Here is a 20,600-nt window from a genome sequence, read left to right on the forward strand (position 1 = left end):
TCTCCTCCTCCCTGGTTACACAGTAATTGCGAACAGAACTCCTGGCAAGGACGGGTCGGTGCCTATCAGCTCCCAGGGGACAGTTTCCTGGACAAAGAGAAGGTGCCCCTTCAGTGCAGTCTCAGGAGGCAAGTAAGAGGCATGCAAATAGGAGGGGGCGCAGAAAGGACCCCAAAAGGAAGGGAGAGGCACCCCGGGCCCGGAGCCGATAGAGAGGCTTGTGCAGTGAAGTCAGGGAGAGAACGGAAGAAAGCGATGGTCGGACCAGAGACGCCAGGGGAGACTCAGACACCAGTACTCAGCGCAGCCCCGTCACAGAGAGCCAGCCTGGCAGTGGTGACCCAGTGACCCCCTTCCAAAGCCTCCATCTGCAGGGCAGCCAAAGCACGGCTACTCTGGAAGGTCTACTCTGGAGTCTGGGAGCAGCGGAAGCAAGAGAAACCCAGGAGGGTTTCTGGGAGCGCCCCTCCAGCTGCACTGTGGCCCAGGGCTGAGTTGGGCACCTGGGGCCCGCCGGTGGCACCCCAGTCTTCCAGGGGCCTGGCTGGAGCCAGCGGAAAGGGCCACCAGCCAGAGAAAGGGCAAAGGTGGACACCCTACCTCCAGATCTCCCTGGGGCAGGCTCCCTCCTCCCTCCAGCTCTTTGCCGTGTTCCCCACTGTCCGTGACCTCGGGGTCCCCGGCCTACACTGGGGATTGTGCAGGTGACCACCCTGGAGAAGACTCGCTGCAGTAGGACTGAACCCAGTTTGGCTATGGTGACTCCCTTGACATGGAGCTGGCGAGGGCTCTGAGCCCCTGGGCACGGGGTTCAGCCCCTTCCAGTGTTCCCGACGTGACCTGCCTCCTTGATCCCAGGGTGTTTTGAGGTGACCCATGGAAGTCCCCATGGAGACATAACCCTGCTTGGATAATCCCACACAAGGATCCACCTCTGCTCACCCTCTTGATTCCAGGAGCTTCGGGAAAGGAAGAACGCCACCCTCCACTGGCATAGGCCCCTCTGCCCCCCTTGCAGCCGCCCGCGGAGGGTGCCAAGGCTGGCCCGGCTCTCCATGGGGGGATGGAGAGGAAGAGCTCGGGGTGCTGTGAGGCCCCAGAGAAGCGGGGCCTGTCCTTCTCCATCGAGGAGATCTTAAAGAGGCCGGCTCAGAGGAGTGGTGCAGCCAGGCCAGAAGGGGCAGGCGGACAGGGCACCGGGCAAGCAGCAGCTGTAGACTCTGGGCCGGAGAGACCCCCGCACGACCAGCCCCCGGGTAAGTGTCTCCTGGCCATTTCTCATCTGTTCCTGGGTCTCCAAGACCCAGCTGCACTCAGGCAGAGAGAAAGCTGCTCCATACCTACAGAAGAGAAGCCTTCAAAATTCAAAAAGATGTTAGGCACTGGGCTGTTAGCCTTAAATACTTTTCTACCCGGCCCGGCACTGTGGTTGTTCCAATGTGGACCAAGCCTCGGTTCATTGCAGGATGCAGGGACCTGGGGCTCGTTCCTGTAACCAGGCCACAGCTAAGAGTTATCATTCATTTATTCAGCATTTACAATGTGGTCGGCACTGCCCCAGAGGCTGTGCATGTCTCTTCTTTAACTTCAGTAGAAAAGCATAATTATCATAACTTGACAGATGTGGAAACTCATCTGTAAAGGGAAGAGGTGGGTGATGCCCCCAAGTCACAAAGCAGAGGACCCGAGACCCAGCCGCCCCCAAACACCTGCTCGGTCTGTCGTGTTCTTTTCCTACGTAAGCAGAGTTCAGTCTGCACGGCCTCTAGTGGCTGAAGCTGTGCCCCGGATATGCCCACCCTGATCACACCCCAGGCCAGTGCCCACCCCAGGGCTTGCCCCCAAATAACAATGACCAGATCCCAGGCCCCTGCTTGAGAGCCAGCTGGAGGAGGGCTGGAGGAGGGCACACACACGCTAAGAGTCAGGAGTCAGCAGTCAGTGTCACCTCTCCCCCGGCCTGCTGAGCCACCTTGGCAAAGTGCCTTTCCACTCTGGCCTCAGCTTCACCCTTGGTGAGACAGCTGAGTGACGGAGGAAATGGAGCTGGTGATGTCTCGAGGGCCCACTGGAGTCTGATAGGAGATGAGCCTGGAGTATCTCACAAAAGGGTCCCAGTCCTCTTTCCTTTCCACCCCTTTAATCCAAGGAAAGGAAGTTCAGGGGGGGCCCGTGATGTCTTCTCCTACCAAGCATGGAGCTTCAATCCCTCCAACCAAGTCAAGTCTCCCAAGATGGAGATTGTGCTCAGAGGCGGGCCAAGGGAAAGACCCTGGCGGGCAACACGTCCCCGGGGAGCTGGCAGCTTTCCCAGTAGCTCAGCCTATCAATAGGAAAGGGCCCCAGCTTAATGCTGAGAAGTACATTAATATCTTCCAGTGAATTGAATGAGCAATGAGCATTCACAGAAACCATTCTTCTAAGGGTCTAACCAGAGTCTCTCCTACTGCAGCTACATAAAATCCATGTCTGTCCTCTCTGCTGTGGAGAAAGAGAGAGATCTTATTTCCCCTCCCAGAGCAGCTTGCCTTCTCCTAGCCTGACATTGGCTGATGGCAAAAAGGAGGCCAGTCATTCTAAACCTCCCCTGAAGCTGCTGGCATGTTTCACGCCAGCTATCCCGCTGGACCCAGAGGAGACCCCCCAGCGAGTGCTTACGAAAATAGCAGTCGTAAGATTGGACGGTACTCCACGGCTCTCATGGCAATCTCACGGCCGTTGTTCTATCCATAACCAGTTGTGAGCCCTACCTTAGAGCTGATGAAACCAAGAAGACAAATCACCTGCAAAAACCGCAGAGTAGGTAGCATTAGAACTGAACCCTGGTGGTCTGAGACCATCCACTCTAGAGTATTCCTGAATGTGGCCTAAATCCATCCGTCTCCCCGCTGGGCTGGAATTCAGCATGTCCAAGGCTCATAAGGGTCGTCATGGTGGTTTTCAAGATGACTTCGAGGGGCAGGCAGACAAAGATTTTTTTTTTTTAACATCTTTATTGGAGTATAATTGCTTTACAGTGGTGTGTTAGTTTCTGCTGTATTACAAAGTGAATCAGCTATATGTATACATGTATCCCCTTATCCCCTCCCTCTTGCATCTCCCTCCCGCCCTCCCTATCCCACCCCTCTAGGTGGTCACAAAGCACCTAGCTGATCTCCCTGTGCTATGTGGCTACTTCCCACTAGCTGTCTATTTTACATTCGGTAGTGGATATATGTCCACGCCACTCTCTCACTTCGTCCCAGCTTACCCTTCCCCCTCCCCGTGTCCTCAAGTCCATTCTCTACATTTGCATCTTTACTCCTGTCTACAAAGATTATTTATGTCAATCGTTCTGTAATGATTTCTACACTAACCTTCTATTTATGACACATGATACCATTTACCCACTTATGGTCATGATGTGAGGTTTTCTTTTAAAATAACTATTTATTTAGGTAAACCAAAAAAGAAGTCTGTTTAAATGTGAAGTAAATAATAATGCAGGTGAGATGCCAGCATGTCATAAACTATAAAGGTAACTTGCACAAACTGCAAAGAGCTGGACTCTGTGAGATGCTAGGCTGGGCGGGGAGGGCAGGAAGCTGGGATTCCAGAAACCTGGCCTCTAAGACCTGGTCTGACACCGATGCACTGGAGGACCTCAGGCAAGCCGCTGCCCTGGCTGGGCCTTCGTTTCCTCATCTGGAACACGAAAGAGCAGAGCTAGAAAATTCCTAAGGGCCCTCCCCGCTCCGACATGCCACGACCGATTCCACAAGAAGCTGCTTGCGCAAAAGCCTCGGTGATGTCACTCGTGGGCATTTTCCATGGCAGAAGCTTCCTCCCTGCAGAGGGGTGTCCGTGCCAAGCAGGGCAGGACCTACTCACCACCTCCACCTCTCACTGCCCCCCAGGAGGCCCCACCCCCACCAGTGCTGGTGGCCCAGCTGATGCCTCTCCACCTCTGTCCTGTTCCCCACCAAACACACACACACACTCACAGATACACACACACACAGCATGCAGGAGCCCTCAGGGAATGGGCAACAGGACAGAAGAGGTGCATCCAGGGCCCTCCCCTGTCCCAATAGTAACAACAGAGGAATTAACTCCTCTTTGTCTCCACTTAAAGGGCTTCACAGAGGGGCTCCTGGAGGTTGACTGCAAAGCGTTACCTCAGGATCCCAATCCCCTAGGGATCTTGTGAAGAGGCAGCATTCCAGGCCTGGCACCTAAGACTCTGCCTCCAGTCTAGGGTGGAGGCCAGGAATCTATTCTAGCAAGCTCTCCCAAGTGAGTCTGACGCAGGTGGTCCAAGGATCATTTTTTTGAGGAGGCTGGAGTCCAGAGAGGCAAACTGGCTTGTTCAGTGCTACAGAGCAATACGGCCCAGATCCGGGGCCAGGTCGGTGATCCAGACCAAGGCCAGTGCTGGGCCTCCCTCATTTCTCATGGCAGAGACCCAGGTCCCTCCCTACAGCTTCCCACTCTCACAGGGACCCTCATAATCTAAGGCTTGGACCTTCCCCAGCCTCAGTGGAAAAATCCAAGAGGGTCTCCCAATTTGAAGGGATGCTAAGCCCAGATGCCCGCTCACTCCTCCTGAGAGAGGAAAGCCCCCCAGAGTTTGGGGGTCCTCAAAGTCCAAGGAGACCCAGTCAGGAGGAAGTCACTTTGTACTGGAGGATCAGACCCTGGAAAGAAAGAGATCATCTCTGCACCTGTCCCACTGATGACCCTCTGCAGGGAAATTGTGAGTCCCGGTGGGGGGTGGGGGGGAAGGGGAGAGGAAGATGGGCAAAGAAGGGACCATTTCAGTGGGTAAACCAGTGTGGATCTTCTGGCCTGGGAGGGACACAGATATCTTCCCTTGTCCATTCATGGGCCATTCAGTCCCTCAGTGAATCATTGCTGAGTGCTTACTCTGGGCCAGGCGGCAGGCTGGGGAGGCAAAGGTGAATAAAACCAGAAGTAGTGGCCACCCACCTGGAGCAGAAGTGGGGTCAGCAATGAGAGTCCTGGCAACACCAACTTGGGGCGGTGCTGACTTCTGCCCCTCTTATCTGGTGGAGGTGGCCGGGGGCACTGTGGAATTCTTGAGACTGGAAGAATATCTTCTTGCAGTGGTCAGCAGCGTTTCTACAAAGGGCCACACATTAAGTTTTGACAGCTAGATGGTCTCTGTGGCAATTACTCAACTCTACCATCACAGCTGAAAAGGAGACAAGGTATAAATGAACGGGTATGTCTATCTTCCAATAAAACTTTATTTACAATAACAGGCAGAGGGCCAGATCCGGCCTCAGGCTGTAGTTCATCAACCCCTAACCCACTGGTGTGACATTCAAAGTCCTTCACAGACTGGCCCTGCCGATCCCCAGGTTCATCCCCCATCACGGCCTCCTGTCCCTCACCTTCCAGGCACATGGAGCATCTCTCCCACTTCAATCTTTCTTGACCTTTCAATGCCTCTAGACTTAGCCCTTTAGAAGCCTCTGCGGCCCTCCCCCTTCTCCTTCCTCCTTTTCCTCTTCTTTCCCTCATCCTCTCCCTCTGTCTGAACTTCCCGTGGCCATTGTACCAAATTACCACGAACTGAATGGCTTAAAACAACAGAAATGTATTATCTTAGAAGTTCAGAACCAGAATTCCAAAACCAAGGTGTTGGTAGGGTTGATTCGTTCCAGAGGCCCTGAGGGAAAACCTGCTCAAATGGCTCTCTCCCAGCTTCCAGTGGTTGCTGACCATCCACAGCCGTCTTCGGCTTGTAGACGCATCTACAGGCCTCTGGGTCTGTGTGGAATGCTTCTCTCCTTTCTCTCATAAGGACACCTGCCATTGGATTTAGGGCCCACCCTAAATCCAGGAGAATCGCATCTCAAGATCCTTAGCCGGGCTTCCCTGGTGGCGCAGTGGTTGAGAGTCCGCCTGCCGATGCAGGGGACGTGGGTTCGTGCCCCGGTCCGGGAAGATCCCACATGCTGCGGAGCGGCTGGGCCCGTGAGCCATGGCCGCTGAGCCTGCGCTCCGCAACGGGAGAGGCCACGACAGCGAGAGGCCCGCGTACCGCAAAAAAAAAAAAAAAAAAAAAAGATCTTTAGCCTAATCATATCTGCAAAGACCCTATTTCCACATAAGGTCACATTCACAGGGACCAGGGGGTTAGAACTTAGACATTTCTTCTTGAGGGGAACACAGTTCAACCCACTCCCCCTTTCCTCACTTCTTCGTCCCCCTCATTCTCCTCTTTCCCCCCTCTCTTCCCTGTCCCCTTCCTCTTTCTTTTCTCTTCTCCCCCTCCCCTCCCTCCTTCCCCTGCCCTCCCTCCTCAGCCCCCAGCTGCCTAGAACTAAAGGCAGTGGCTCTGCTCTGCTCTGGGCCCTGGGAGGGGGAGCCCTGTCTCAGGGCTGGGGCCAAGCCTTCTTCTCGCTGTTCCTCTTCTTGTCCTCACACTCTTCCACACTGGGTTGATGGTTTCTTATTCCTTATGACTCCTCATAGGTCACTTTCGGTCTCCATATATAGAACTCTCAAAGTTCCTTTTTTCCTTTCTTTTAATCAATGCTTGTTGCCACAGAGGTTTACTCCTCCAAATACTCCTTGTACTGTAGCAGTTGTTAATCATTTTTTGGACAGAAACGGCTCTTCTCCCTGTTTACAGGGCCTGGGGCTTTGGATGCCTCTAATCTGGGTACTCTGCATACCTGCACTTGGGCTGGCCTTCTGTATGTATTTTCACAGAGATAAGAGCTAATTAACTTCCTCCTCAGTTCTCGGCAGGAAGGGTAACTGAATATGGATTCCCGCATTGAATAGAAACAAGTTCTGTGACACTTCCTGTGTCACATCAGGAAACATCCTCTAGCTTCACAGCTTGTGTCATCCGTCTGTTCCCCTGCATTGTCACAAGTATAGAATGGAAAGGAATAAGGGCAGGAGGGAAACAAACACACACACACACACACACACACACACACCCCTTCTCAGCGAGGAAAACAGTTATACCTGTTGAAATATGATGGCACCTTGAAAGCACATGTAATCAGCCCATGTTCCAGTACCCTGTGCCCAAATCCAAGCACACTGTCTCGAGAGCCACACTGTAACAACACAGAGAAACATACAAACCTGACACAGTGCTTTGAGAACGCAGAGGAGACAGCAACAAACTCTGCTTGAAGGAAGACTTCAGAAGGAGGTGGCATCTGAGATAGCAGTCAGGCAAAAGAGGGGAGAGAGCACGCCAGGCAGAGGGAAGCAGGTGAAGCAGCCCAGTGGAATAAAATGGAATATTCCTTTTGAGAAACAAAGAAACTCAGGGTGGCTGGAGTTGAGAAATCATGGACCAATGTCGGCGGAGATGAGAGGCATGAGGTAGGCTGAGGTCACGTGTGCCAAGCTAAGCACCTTGGCCTTTATCTATGTCCATCAGCATCTTTAAAACCTACGTTTGGGGAATTTCAGGCTTCCGCTGAGTTGCACAGTCAGAGAGACCTTGGATGAATGGGGGACGGAGCAGGCTACACTCTGGTGCCCTCACAAGGTGTCAAGAGAGGAGCCCTCATGCTATTTGTTTTGTAGCTTTCCCGCACAAAATCCTTTAAACAAAGGTACAACTTCTATTCTAAAAAGAAAAAACACATATGAAAAGTGTGGTAGAGTATGAGGGGACATATATGCTGAGAGCCATATATAAAAAATATTATGAAAGGGAGACCATACATGTGGAAAATAACCAACTTCACGCTGCTGAGGGGTGGATGGGCACTGACCCAGTCACCCCTGGGAACAGGGTGCAAATCCGTGGCTGGTGAGCTTTCCAATGGTCTCTCAGCTGTTTCTTTTAGCAATTTCTTTATCCTCATCTCTTTCCACTCTAGCTGTATTCGCTGGGTTGTTGTTTATTTATACAAGTAATCCACGTTTATTATAGAAAAATTTAAAATACAGATAAACAGAAAGAAGATAAAAGAAAATGTAGCTATAACTCTACCATCTCCTATGCAGTAGTAAGTACCATTAACACTTTGATACATGGATACATAAAGATTGAGAGAGATTTTTTTGTACAAATATGGAGGCTGGTTTCTTGCACACTGAAATTTAGCACTCTTTACTTATCGATTAAACAAAAAATCTGTTGTGTTTCCACATGGAGATTCACAACAGACCTTGGAGAGAAGGAAATCTTTGACTGATCTGGGTTTTGATGGATGAGTAAGAGTTTACTAGGCAAAGGAGGAGGACAGGCTTGCAGATGTAGGGGTTAGTGAGAGCAAGTCCCCGGAGGATAAAAAGGCATGGCTGATTTGGGGAATCTAGAAGCCATCAGGTGGCGCAGAAATAATGGAAGTGATGATTGGGTAGAAAGCAGATGACCCTGGGAAGCGGGGAGCCTGAAGAGCTTGAATGCTGGGCCAAGGAGCGTGCCTTGCACGCTGTGGGCACAGGGAAATGTAGAAGTCCAGGACCACACCCGGAGGGAAGAGGCCAGAGCATCTTTGCCCTGGGAGGCACCTCCCTGCACCCCACCTGTCCTGTTCAGGTGTCCTCACCCTGCAGGAGGGCCCCAAAGGGAGCCTGGATCTCCATCCTGCCGAACCTGCTGCCTTGGGAAGACAAGGACAAGGCCCGTTTCCGGAGTCTCAGCCCAGCTGCAAAGCCCCCGGGGCCTTAACTGAGCGGCCAATTAGCAGACCGCAGAGAAGGAGCGATCAGGGGAGGGAGCCATGCACGGAAAACCATCAGTTTATAATTAGGTGACCTAATCACTTGTGTAAATTGTGTATTTCTTATGATCAATGTGCTAAACGTCTCAGGTTTAATTAAGTTCTGCTGACTCGTTCTCTTTGAAGACCCACTGAAGTGGGATTCACAGCTCCAACAATTAATAACCGGGTGAGGGGCAACTTGAAAGGGGCGGCAGTTCCCTGCCCGCTTCCTGCCCCGTCTCCCCACCCTCTCCCGGGTGCCCTTGGATGGGGCTCCACACTCCCCATCGTCCTCTCTGAGCTGGGGCCCAGAACATCCCAGCCCTTCCCCATGATTAAGAATCATCCCATGCAATGGGCGCTCCAACCATGAACTGGTACTTCCAGCTTCCTGTTTAATGAGGTTCCTTCTGGTTCCAAAATTCTACCTGCAGAGTCCTGTGTTCTGTCTTCTTCTCGGTTCCACATTCCATTTATGCTGTTCTGCCTCCCTCCCCTGCTTCATCTCTCTCATCACCTACTGTGGTCTGTAACCCAAGCATCAGGCTTCCTGGCCCCCTCACTCCTTTCCTAGAGCAGCCTCCTCCTGCATTTGATGGGAAAACTGAAGTGTTGACCTTCATACTTCCTGAGCCAGTCCCTCAGATTCTGCTCTCCCCCATCCTCCCTGCCCTGTGGACCATGGGCAGGTCATTGTGCTCTGAGTCACCACCCGGAGCTCCAGGGCACCATCCTCTCCACTGGACACGTTCCTTCTCCCCAGTCACCAGCAGAGAGATGGGCCTGGGCCAGTCTTCCCTTCCTCTCACTCTCCCTGTACTTCCAGTTTTCCCAGCACCATCAAAGTCAGCTCTATGACTGATGGATACTCTCCTTCCTAGACATATGTGGCAATTAGAGGAAACTGCAACACAAGAAGGACGTAAAGTGAGACCCAGAGTATGACTTGTTCAAGAACCCAATGAGAAAACCAGTAAGGCAGCACTCACTGTCCAATAGAACTTTCTCTGATAATGGAAATGTTCTATATCTGTGCTGTCCAATATGGTAGCCACTGGCCACATGTGGCTATTGACCTATGCCTAGTGTGACTAAGGAACTGTATATTTTATTTTATTTTAACAGCCACAGGTAGATAGTGGCTACCATACTGAACAAGGCAGACCTAAGGAGTTAAACTTTTAACAAGGTCCAGCCTTAGATCCTAACCTTGTTTCCCTAGCTCCAGGTCCAAGTCTATCTGTCTCCCAAAATGGCTCTCCTGGTGGGATGTCACTAGTCATATTTCAGGGACCCCCACTCACTGGGGGTGATCTCAACTCCAGGACCCCTCTCCCTACCACTCCTTTTTATAGTTCTCCAATTTAGGGATATTCAGTCTCAAATAACATCCCAAGAAGAGTTGGACGGGGACAATCAGTGTTTGACTATTGACACCCCAAGAACCCATGCTCAGTCTTAGGGGAGGGGCTTTGGCCCTTGAGTCCTGCAGCCCGGTCCACTTGGGGCTCAGCCTCCATCTCGCCAACCATGTGAATTTTAGACACCCTCTTTCTTCACAGGAGAAGTCACTACAGCTGTTGGGCACATACACATAGATCCCATCACCATCATTATCATCTCTCAAGAATAAACACTTATCCTGAGAATGTATAGTTCAAAGCTAATGAGAACAATATTTTTCTTACTGACCCATAACTTGCCAAGCAGCCCCTCCCCAATTATTTTGCAGGGTAGGGTTCAGATCTTTTCCTCTTCACCTTATCTCCAAAGGATGCCCTTCTGGTCCTACAGGAAATACGGGAAAGCCATATATATCCTAATAGCTGCTCCCTTAATTACACAAATGGAAACTTGAAATAATCATTTTATTAAGGCTCATGCTTAGTCATGAGCCCTTGTTTGCCTAACTTTCCTTCTGGGGAAAAAGGAGGAGGTGGCTTATTTCTACTACAATCTACATTCTGTTTCTAATCCTCTGTTCTCCACATTGCCTACTTTCCCGTATTCCGGTTCAGCACCCTACGTTTTCTGTTCAGTATCCTCTATTCCAAAGCTCTGTATTCCCAGAAGAATCCCAGATCCATGCTGTCCTTGACCTCAGTTTGTCCGTCCAACCTGGAATCTTCCCTTCTGTGAAATTTTTTTGCAATTTTCTATAGAACTGCACTGTATCACTAATATCATCTAACATGCTGACCTCGTGAATAAATGAATGAATGAATGAATGAGATACTTTCAGCATGGCTTGCCATTTCTCTCTACATCAGTTCTGGCTGGGTTTGGCTCTATCCCTTAAATACACCACCAGCTCTAAACATAGAATAAATATCTCTTTTTTTTTATTTAAAAAGTAGGGTGGAGTTGAGGAGGGAAAAGGGGATAGAGAAGGAGAGAAGTCAGATCACATCAGCTGGTTCACAATCCAATAGCTTACTCTAGGGGGTAATCATGTTTGAAACCTCACTGTCCGGGACTCCCAAGAAGCTTCCAAGAGTCAGGAAAATGAGTAAAAGTACTTTGAGGGAAAAAAAAAATGGACTAACAAAAATGAGGGGTAGTCAGGAGGGGTGAGACCAAAGGCAGACTATGAAATGCACTTGTTGATTCTCAGAGATGCAGGAGCAATTCAGCCGGGAGAGTTATCCTAAGCAGAAATCTCTCCTCTCTGGCCCTCTCCTTTCACCCACCAGGCAAGCCCAAGGCCAGGCCTTTTAAGCCATTCAGCCTCCAACTGAAGAGAAAAAGAATTACAGCATGTCAGGGCCTTAGCGATTTGATCATTCAAACCCACTCTCCTCCCCCATTTCTACAGATGGGGAGACTGAGGCCCAGAGAGTAAATAAAACATGGCCCAAGCTGTAGACTGGAACCAGGAACAGAGCTCAGGGCTTCTGACATCCAGCTTAGTGGGTTTTCTACTGTCCAATGATAGCAGGACAGATAATAAGCACACACACACACATAAAAGTTAATTGACCTCTTCAGCTGTGAAACCACCACAAGTGAAATCCATTTTTCACTGTGTCTACTCCAGCTCATAGTTTGTGGTGGTTTTACCTCTTTTGGGGGGAAAAAGAAAGCGGACTGAGCGGAAGTAAGGAGACCTCAACAAGAGTTTAGATCCCCACCCCTCCTTTCCAGGTAATTCTGCTCTCTCCTGACCTGTGACATCTGACAGTACACAAGAGTCCAGACAAATCATTCCGCGTTGTTTCTTGGGACAGCGTCTTATCTGCTGAATGGGTTGAGAACAGAGCCTAAACTTCACCTTTATTCATTTAGAGCAAATAATTATGAAGCTCCCAATAGATGCCAGTTACTCAGCAAGTCCAATGTATAGTCCCTGCCCTCCAGGAGCTCACAGTGGAGAGAGACACAGAGACACAGAGAGACAGAGAACAGCAGGCTTCTTTCCCCAGAGGGTTTGAGTCTTGCCAATGTGTGTGAGGGATGCTAGGACAGGACGTACCTAGATTCACCATCATTTCTGAGAGCAGACTTTTCTTACAGGAGTGAGAAAGAAATCAGGAGCCATGGTGGTCAACTAGAATGGTAGGAATTGGCTCCAAAAGTGAAGGTGATCTGTGTGTGTGGTGGTGTGTGTGGGGGGTGTACCTTTCCTACTATTCCTAAAATTGCATCATGTGGTCTTTGTTGCAAGTCAGACTAGAATTGTAACCCTGCCCTCAGAAGTCCATGGTCAGAGAGACAAACCTGCCCCACCTGGTTTGGTGCTTCCTCCAATGTTCACCGTCCCTTAGTTTCATCAGGAGGTACAGCAAGGCTGGTTGAATCCCCATCCTCCCTACTCTCCTAGCTTCTCTCGCCCTTCTCCAGAGCAGCTTTCCAAATCCCTTCTTCATTCCTCCAGCCTCTAATCCCTCACGCCTCCTTCACTCTCTGCTGATGACCTGAGCTCCCGTTGTCCTGTCCTGAACAGCTCAATGCCAGGTATAATGAGCACCTCTGACCAGCCTGCCCCGCAGCTCTGCTCCATCAAGCATCCGCCAAAGCCCTCACTCTTCTTCCTCAGTTTCTCCTCCTGAGAGGCTTTAGATATATGCTCCAGGCCGCACTCCAGACTTTTCCCCAACCTCCCTCTAGCCTTTTTCGCACCTTCTCGACATAAAAGTTCTTCTCTTCCTCACCGCCTCGACTTCACCCCGACCACTCACACCACATCCAATTTAATACAACATATACTTGTTGAAGTTTCTACCCAGTATCAGAGACGCTGTATTTAGTGTGTTTGTGGATAACACAAAATTGTTCTTTTTCGCTTGGCTTTGACCATCCTAATTCAACCCAAGTAGTCTTCCTGTGGACCTCAATGACGTCCTGAATGCCAAATTCGGGACCACATGCCTCACAAATCCATGTTGGAGCAAGGCAAGCTAAATATACATACACACAGGCCAAGGTCAGGGTCTAGCACTATACCTGGTACTTAACAGGTGTTGAATAAACACACTGATTGTTTCTTTTCTTCCCCTTCATCCTCTCTAATTTAAAGTCTGTGACCACTCCCTTCTTTCCAAACCTCTCTTCCCCCACGTTTTCTATGGAATTTTGTGGATCTGAGCTCACTCTGTCTTAGGTAGGGTTCCCCCAAAAATAGACTGAGAGAGAGATTGGCTGGAGAGATTACATGATGTTATACTGTTAATTTGTTTTAAATCCCTGGGGCCACATGAACATGGTCTCTCCAGCTGTCAACTGCAATATTTCCTCCACATCCCAGCAAACCTTTCTGAAGATGTGCACCGTTGTTGTCTCCTCCAATTCCCCTCCCCTTCTCTCCTCTGCCCACTGCCCCTGAGCCCTTGCTGCCCCTATTCTGTGGGAACTGCTAACGTTAAGGTCCTCATGCAGCCAGGTTCAAGGACCCCCTTTCTGTCCTCATTGCAATTAATCCAGTCACAGCATGGACACAGCTGAGCCTTCTTTCTTAAAAGAGTTTCTTCGCTAGGTGTCCATGTCACTGCACTTGTCGCCTACCACAGAGACCTGTCCTTCTTGGCCTCCCTCAGGCTCCTGAGCCTCTAAATGGTGGACGGACCCAGGCTCACTCCTAGACCCTCCACTTTTCTCCTCCTGCCTAAGTGATCTCACCCACTCTCATGAGATCAAAGGCCAAATATACGCTGGTGAACCTCAGTCCCGAGATCCCCTTTGAGCTCCAAACACATAAGCATCTACCCATTTGATCATTTGCTTTGAACAGCCAACAGGCACCTCAAATTTAACACGTCCAGACTGAATACCTGATTTCCCGTCTCTCTCACACACACACACACACACACACACACACGGGCACAGGCCTAGCTTCATGGGCCTGTGTGAGACCAGTGTAGTTGCACAGTTGCCCTGCGCTCAGAAGGAGGCCTAGCACTTGCGGGTTAAAGCTCATGGTCACCCTCTTGAAATTCTTAATGATTTTATGTTTGAATCTGTGTTTCGTAAGCACAATCCAGTGGAACCACGAAGCACGTACCAGGGGCCTGGAGCCTCAGCTCAGGCTCGGTGCCCCTCTCACCGCCTCCCTGCTTCCCTGGGATGGGCTCTCAGTCACCTGTTTCCCCGCCCCTACCCAGTGACTGCTGCCTCCTCTGTCGTCTGTGTTGGGGGTATCGGGGAGGGAGGGGCACGGATGTGAGGAGGGTCAAGGTCAGGCACAGGCACCCCGGCACCAAGTTGAAGGGTGGGCCCTGTGAGGGTCCACACTCATGCTATTAGTATCCCTGTGCCCAAGGGAGCAGGGCCTTAAGTAGCAAATAAAAAACCACCCTGACAAGTCAAGAGAGAGAGAGGAAGAAAGCAAAAAGCTTTCTTTCTGAACCCACATTTTCCGTTTGCACTAGGGCCCCACCTATGATGCAGCGGCTCTGAGTGGGCATGACACTAGTCATGTGGTTGGAAACAGGCTGTCAGGGGCTGACTGCTGTGCGTTTTCTGTAAAGGCTGGATGGTAATTATTTTAGCTTTTGCAGTCTCTGTTTCGACGACTCATCTCTGCCATATAGAGTCACCTATGGCTGCCCAAAGCAGCCATAGACAATACATAAACCCATGGGTCAGGCTGTGTTCCAATAAAACTTTACTTCTAAAAACAAACAGTGGACCAGATGTGGCCCCCAAGCTGTGGTTTACCATTCCTTGTTACAGACAAGGGAAATTTGTCTGAAGGCATCTGAGCAGCAGAGAGGACAATCAAAGAAGTTTCTAGAAGGTCATCTTGGCCACACTGTCCAGGATGGATGGGAGAGTGGGGTCAGCCTAGGAGCAGAGTTTCTAGGAAAGAGAACCTTGTAAAACTCCAAACCTAAGGAGCTAGAGGCCAAGTAGTGGCAACGGGGGTTGAACAGGTAGAACAAGACAGCACAAAAGCTTCACTGAGACCAAGGTCACTAACCCAACTCGGACCCTCTTCCATCCAGAGGAGAGGAAGGGCAAGCGGAGGATCCGAACCACCTTCACCACAGAGCAGCTGCATGAGCTGGAGAAGATCTTCCACTTTACCCACTACCCTGATGCCTATGTCCGCAACCAGCTGGCAGCCAGGATCAACCTCCCAGAAGCTCGGGTACAGGTACAGCCATCCCCGCCCTCGGCCCCCCACCTCAGTGCACTTGGGGCCATGGGTAAGATCCCATGTATCCTGCACCCTCTAGGGCTGCCCCATCAGAAATTTTCCATTGGCTTTATCCCATGAGTACAGTTATACTGGCCAAATATCATCTTCCAGGAAATGAGGCCACCACAGTTATAAGATGGTTTCTCACCTTGGGGGATGGACACAGAGGTAGCATAGGTATCTGCTTCCACTCCCTCCTTCTGTACTTGGCTGTAGCTCCAGAATATCGTTCACCACACAGCCTCATTCACAAAATAGGTCTTGACAATCTAGACCGGGGCTCAACAGACCTTTTCTGTAAGGGACAAGATGCTAATTAAGTTAGGCTTTGGGGGGCCATAAAGTCACTGTCACAACTATTCAACTCTACACTTGTAGCACAAAAGCAGCCGCAGTTTACGGTATGTAACAAATGAGCATGTTCCAATAAAACTGTACTGGTGAACACTAAAGTTTGAATTTTGTATCATTTGCATGTGTTACCAAATATTATTCTCATTTAGTTTTTTTCCCAACCATTTAAAAATGTGTAAACCATTCTTAGCACAAGGGTTGTACAAATACAGGTAGGAGGACAGAGAAAGCCCAAGGCTCTAGTTTGCCAACCCCTGGCCTAGAACACATGGGCATCACTTTGGAGGCAGCACAGAGAGGTGGCAAGGACCCTCCATGGTCAGAGACCTAATCTGTAATCTGTCATTTTGTCCCCCCAAGCGTCTATGGCTTCCTCTGTGGTTAGAGATACAGTAGCCCCTTGTCACTCACTAGGGGTATGCCTCGCCCTCTGCATATCCCCAGTCCTGCAAGAACCGCTCTAGCAAATCCAATTGTTACATGTTGGCACTCTCTCTAAAACAGTTTTCTAAATCACTCTTCATTTTTTTAAACAAATATAATGGGGGAACTATATTCAATATCTTTTTTTTTATAATTTCACTTTTAATGAATAAACAAAAAAGCAATCCTTGAAAAACAGAACAATATAATTTTTTAAATTTTATATTGGAGTATATTTAATCTACAATGTTGTGTTAGTTTCAGGTGTACAGCAAAGTGGTTTAATTGTACATAAACATACATCCATTCTTTTTTCAGATTCTTTTCCCATATAGGTTATTACAGAGTATTGAGTAGAGTTCCCTGCGCTACACAGTAGGCCCTTGTTGAGTATCTATTTTATACATAGTAGTGTGTATCTGTTAATCACAGCCTCCTAATTTATCCCTCCCCCCGTCCACCTTTCCATATCTTATAACCTATAATGGAAGAGAACGTTAAAAAAGAATATATATATTTATATGTATAACTGAATCACTTTGCTGTACATCTGAAACTAACACAACCTTGTAAATCAACTACATTTCAATAAAAATTAAAAAAAATATATGATGGACTCATTCGAATTCAAAATCTGCTCCAGGGTCCATGTCAACATTCCACCCTTCATTTCACTGGAACCTACTGTTCTTCTGGTGAACGACCGCCCCTGTCTGGACTTCTCCCCTTTTTCTTCCTATGTGAAAACAGTCACCAGCTAGGTGGGTAGCGTCTGCATCCAGTAAGGCCCAGAATTCAGCAACTGCCTTGGCGGTGCGACCAAGTGCAGACGGCAGCATGTCATGGACAATCAGGGCACTTGCGAACACAGGGAACCGCCAACATTCAACCAACCTACAGATGCCACGGGGCCCAACGGGGCTACAAACCGGTGGCCCACCAGCAGGAAAGAACCTAGATGGGTTTTATTTGAACTGCACGGTATCTTAAATCTCAGCGCTTTCACATAAAAATCAAGATTTCTGCCTTAGAAGTTGGACGAGCTTGCAACGCTGGCCTCACATTTCCACATGGTGACTGTTGGCTAAAGCTGAGAAGCTGCCCCCTTTAGCCACTGCTCACCGCAGACTCCACCACTCCCAGTTACATGGCACCCAGCTGCTTCACCCCATCCCATGAGCCCACACCCCTGCAGGTATTGAGGTTGTGATCCCCGGCCCCCTCTCTCAAGGCAGATCAGATCCAAAGAAATCCTGGATGCCATGGAGCTTCCTACTGTAAAGGGTTGGTCCCTTGGAAGGCGCCGTCATTATGCATTTTGGGGGGAGGAACTAGATGGCGAAAATCCCTTTTGCTTATCTCCATCCTCTCTCGCCTTCATCTCAGATCTGGTTCCAGAATCAGCGAGCCAAATGGCGGAAGCAGAAAACCAGCAGCCTTGGGGCTTCGCCGCAGCCGAGCGAGGCCGACTTGGCCCCGCCCACAAACCCAGACGTGGTCGTGAGTGGCTGAGGCGGAGGGCGGGGGGCGGTCGCGGGCGGGAGAGGGGGTGTGGCTGGGGACCTCCGGAGCTCTGTCTACAGTAAAAAGTGCAACGACAATTCTTTTAGAAAGATAGTAGGCCCGGATGCTGGGGAAGTCGCTGCCTCTGTCCCCGTGTCCTCCTCCACTGAGTGCCAATCACACTCCTCTCCCTCCTCCGGGGACCCACGTGTATTACTTATGCAAAACTTCCCAGTTTATGGAGCAGGATCACAGAGTAAAGGGCGGTGCGTGGAGGTCGAGCCCACTGGCTGGGGAGTCAGGTGACCCCGGTTCGAATCCCAGCTCTGCGCTTAGCAGCAATGTGGCCTGGAAGAGTCACTGTGCCCCTCAGAGGACAGTCACAGATTTGATGAGGATGAAACGACCGCTCATCACCTAGGAAATGCTCCCTAAGGTTTAGCTGTCCACTGAGTCAACACAGATTTGGAATGTGTACCAGATGCCAAACAGGGGCGGCAGCAGTACACGAATAGACACTCCTATGGGTAACGGTTTGTACAAAGCCATGAGTGACCCTATGAGGTAAGATTTTTAATTTATCCATTTTTTGCTAATGCAGAAACTCGACTCTGAGAAGCAAAGTGACTTTTCCACAACAAACAGTTTCTGTAAATGACGGGATGGGGACGATGTTTCCTGGCCCCCTGGGCACACATTTCTCCCCAAGTTGGTCCCCCTACCCACTCTGAGCTGCCCGAGAGTAACGGGGAAAGGTTGGGAAGCCGAGGGACAGCCCAGGGTAAAGTTCAGGGCTCACTTCTCTCTCCTGGCCTCTCCTTGTGACAGGGCCCCATGCTGCTGCCCCCTGCACGGCCCAGGCTGGCTCCTCCCACAGGTTGCTATTTACCGGCTCAAGGTCAGCTGGCCTCTGCCTGGCTCCCCACCCGGATCGCCCTCCTGCCATGCCACCCGTGGGAGACACAGCCTCTCCCAGGCCCTCTCATCATCCAGCAGACCTGCATCCCTGCACTTTGCTTTTTTTGCACCTCCGCACCCCAAATGGGGCAACATCTGTGCCACTTCCACACAGGGACCAGACATCCTCTCCTTAGTGGAGCTGCTCTCTTCTCCAGGTGAAGGCAGGTGGCGGGAAGGTGCCCAGGTCTCTGGGGGAATCAATCTCAGGATCCAAAGACAACCCACAGCCCAGGAAGCCACCCTGAGGTTGTCCCTTGGAAGGTTGCATCGGACTTAGCAGCAAGGTGACCAATAAAGGAAGCTCTCATCTCTCCTGGCCAATGTCACCCTCCTGCTTCAGGCGACAGACACTGAGGGAGGTCTCGGGATGATCTCTGGAAGGAAGAGGTCGTCCTCTTGCACCTGTACTTCCTCTAATTTGCTGTGTGACCTCCAGCCAGTCACTCACCCACTCTGGGCCTCATTTGTAAAACAGGCAGTTGGACAAGGTGACTTCTGAGGGTCCTTCTGGCCCTTACTTTGGTGAGATAAACTATGGTGAGAACAGAGGCACAGAGGAGACTAAGGAGAGGTTTGTTCATTCATTCATAAGCGCTCACCTACTGAGCACTTCATAAATGGAACTGGATATTGACATGAACAGCTGAGGCTCTGTGCCCTGAAGCTCAGTCCAGGTTGGTGGAAGGAATGGTACTGACCTCCCCCTGCAAGCAGAACATTCGCTCAATGACCTTGCAAGAGGCCCATGTCTAACACATTCTGTTTGGCTTTGATATGAATGTCCTAAAGAGGGAAGGAAATATAGAAACATTTCTTTAAAAATTTAAACAGAATTTAGTGTCTTTGGTTATTCTGCTGGCTTGGGGAGGGATGCTGTCATTTCTGGTTTGAATGAAGGGTAAGAGAGTAAGCTCTTTTCAGAGTTTAACTTCCCAGGATTTGTGAAAGGGGCCTAGTTAGAAGGCCAGCCTCAATCTGTGCTGAAAAGCCTAAGAAAGAGGGAGGGAGGGAGAAACTGGGGTGGTTAACTTTTATGGGCTGGGTAATTTCATAGGCTAATGAGTGGAAGGATTATTCCAACTACTTTGGAGAAGGGGTGGGGATTTCCAGGAATTGGGCCACTGCCCACTTTTTGGCCTTCTATGTAATGGCACTGGTGGGAGTCTCGTTTAGTGTATGCTAATGTATTACAATGAGTGTATAATGAGGCTCAAGGTCTACTGGAAGTTGAATCTTCCACCACTTTGGACCTAATTGGTTCTAACCAGTTTATGTCGTATCCTCAACGGCTATCTCATTCTTTTAAAGGTTGTGCCCTGCCCCCTGCCCCCCTGGTCTCAGTACGATCATATAAATATAAAATGAACACGTGCCAACGTTTTATCTAACTCACTAATTAATGGGGGAACCAGTAAGACATCATAACAGTTCAAAGGAGAATTCAAAGAACAGACACAAGCAGAGGCAGTCAGGAATGCTGAAATGAATTACAAACAGAGACAAAAAGGGTCAATGGCCACAGGGAAGTAATCAATGTCATCTCCACCAGGCACAATTCATTTGCATTTCTATAGACAAGTATCATTTGCATTAGTACCAGTTTCCAACAATTATACAGAGTGGAAAAATAGCTCACAGACAATGAAAGGGGCAGAAATTCTGGAAGAGTGCGCTAGACAGAACAATCTTTTTATGCTTATTTCAAAGTCTTTCACAATTTTTCCTGACCTAAAAGTTACTTAATCTCTCTGGGGATACCAGGACCTGCCTCAGAAGTTAGCTATGAAATTATATTAGATGATATAGCCAAGTGTTTTGTACTTGTAAAACACCATGATGTTAGGAAATGATTATTTATTGCCTTTCAAGTTTAAAAGTCTACATCTAGAAAGTGTTTAGAAATACAGTAACATTTCTTTAATATTCATTGACCTTTGATGGTTCAGCTTTTTAAAAGGCTAAACAAGACACAAAATGGGCAAAGAGCAGAAATAAGAGATTCCCAGGAAAAACATATAAATAGATACTAA

The 20,600-nt window shown here is 49.6% G+C and overlaps 1 protein-coding gene across 1 annotated transcript; it reads left to right on the plus strand.

Annotated features, from left to right (window-relative positions):
- The first annotated feature begins 1,048 nt into the window (after positions 1–1,048).
- Positions 1,049–18,924, plus strand: ISX (intestine specific homeobox). Its single transcript, XM_030763469.2, is given in 6 exon segments — positions 1,049–1,256; positions 15,134–15,285; positions 17,494–17,607; positions 18,439–18,627; positions 18,629–18,725; positions 18,911–18,924. Coding segments are annotated over 6 exon segments (759 nt in total). The 5' UTR covers positions 1,049–1,063.
- The last annotated feature ends 1,676 nt before the right edge of the window (positions 18,925–20,600 follow it).

Source organism: Delphinapterus leucas, chromosome 11, assembly GCF_059928025.1.
Source record: "Delphinapterus leucas isolate spDelLeu-1000000601 "Yukka" chromosome 11, BTC_Dleu_Yukka2, whole genome shotgun sequence".
Lineage (NCBI taxonomy): Eukaryota > Metazoa > Chordata > Mammalia > Artiodactyla > Monodontidae > Delphinapterus > Delphinapterus leucas.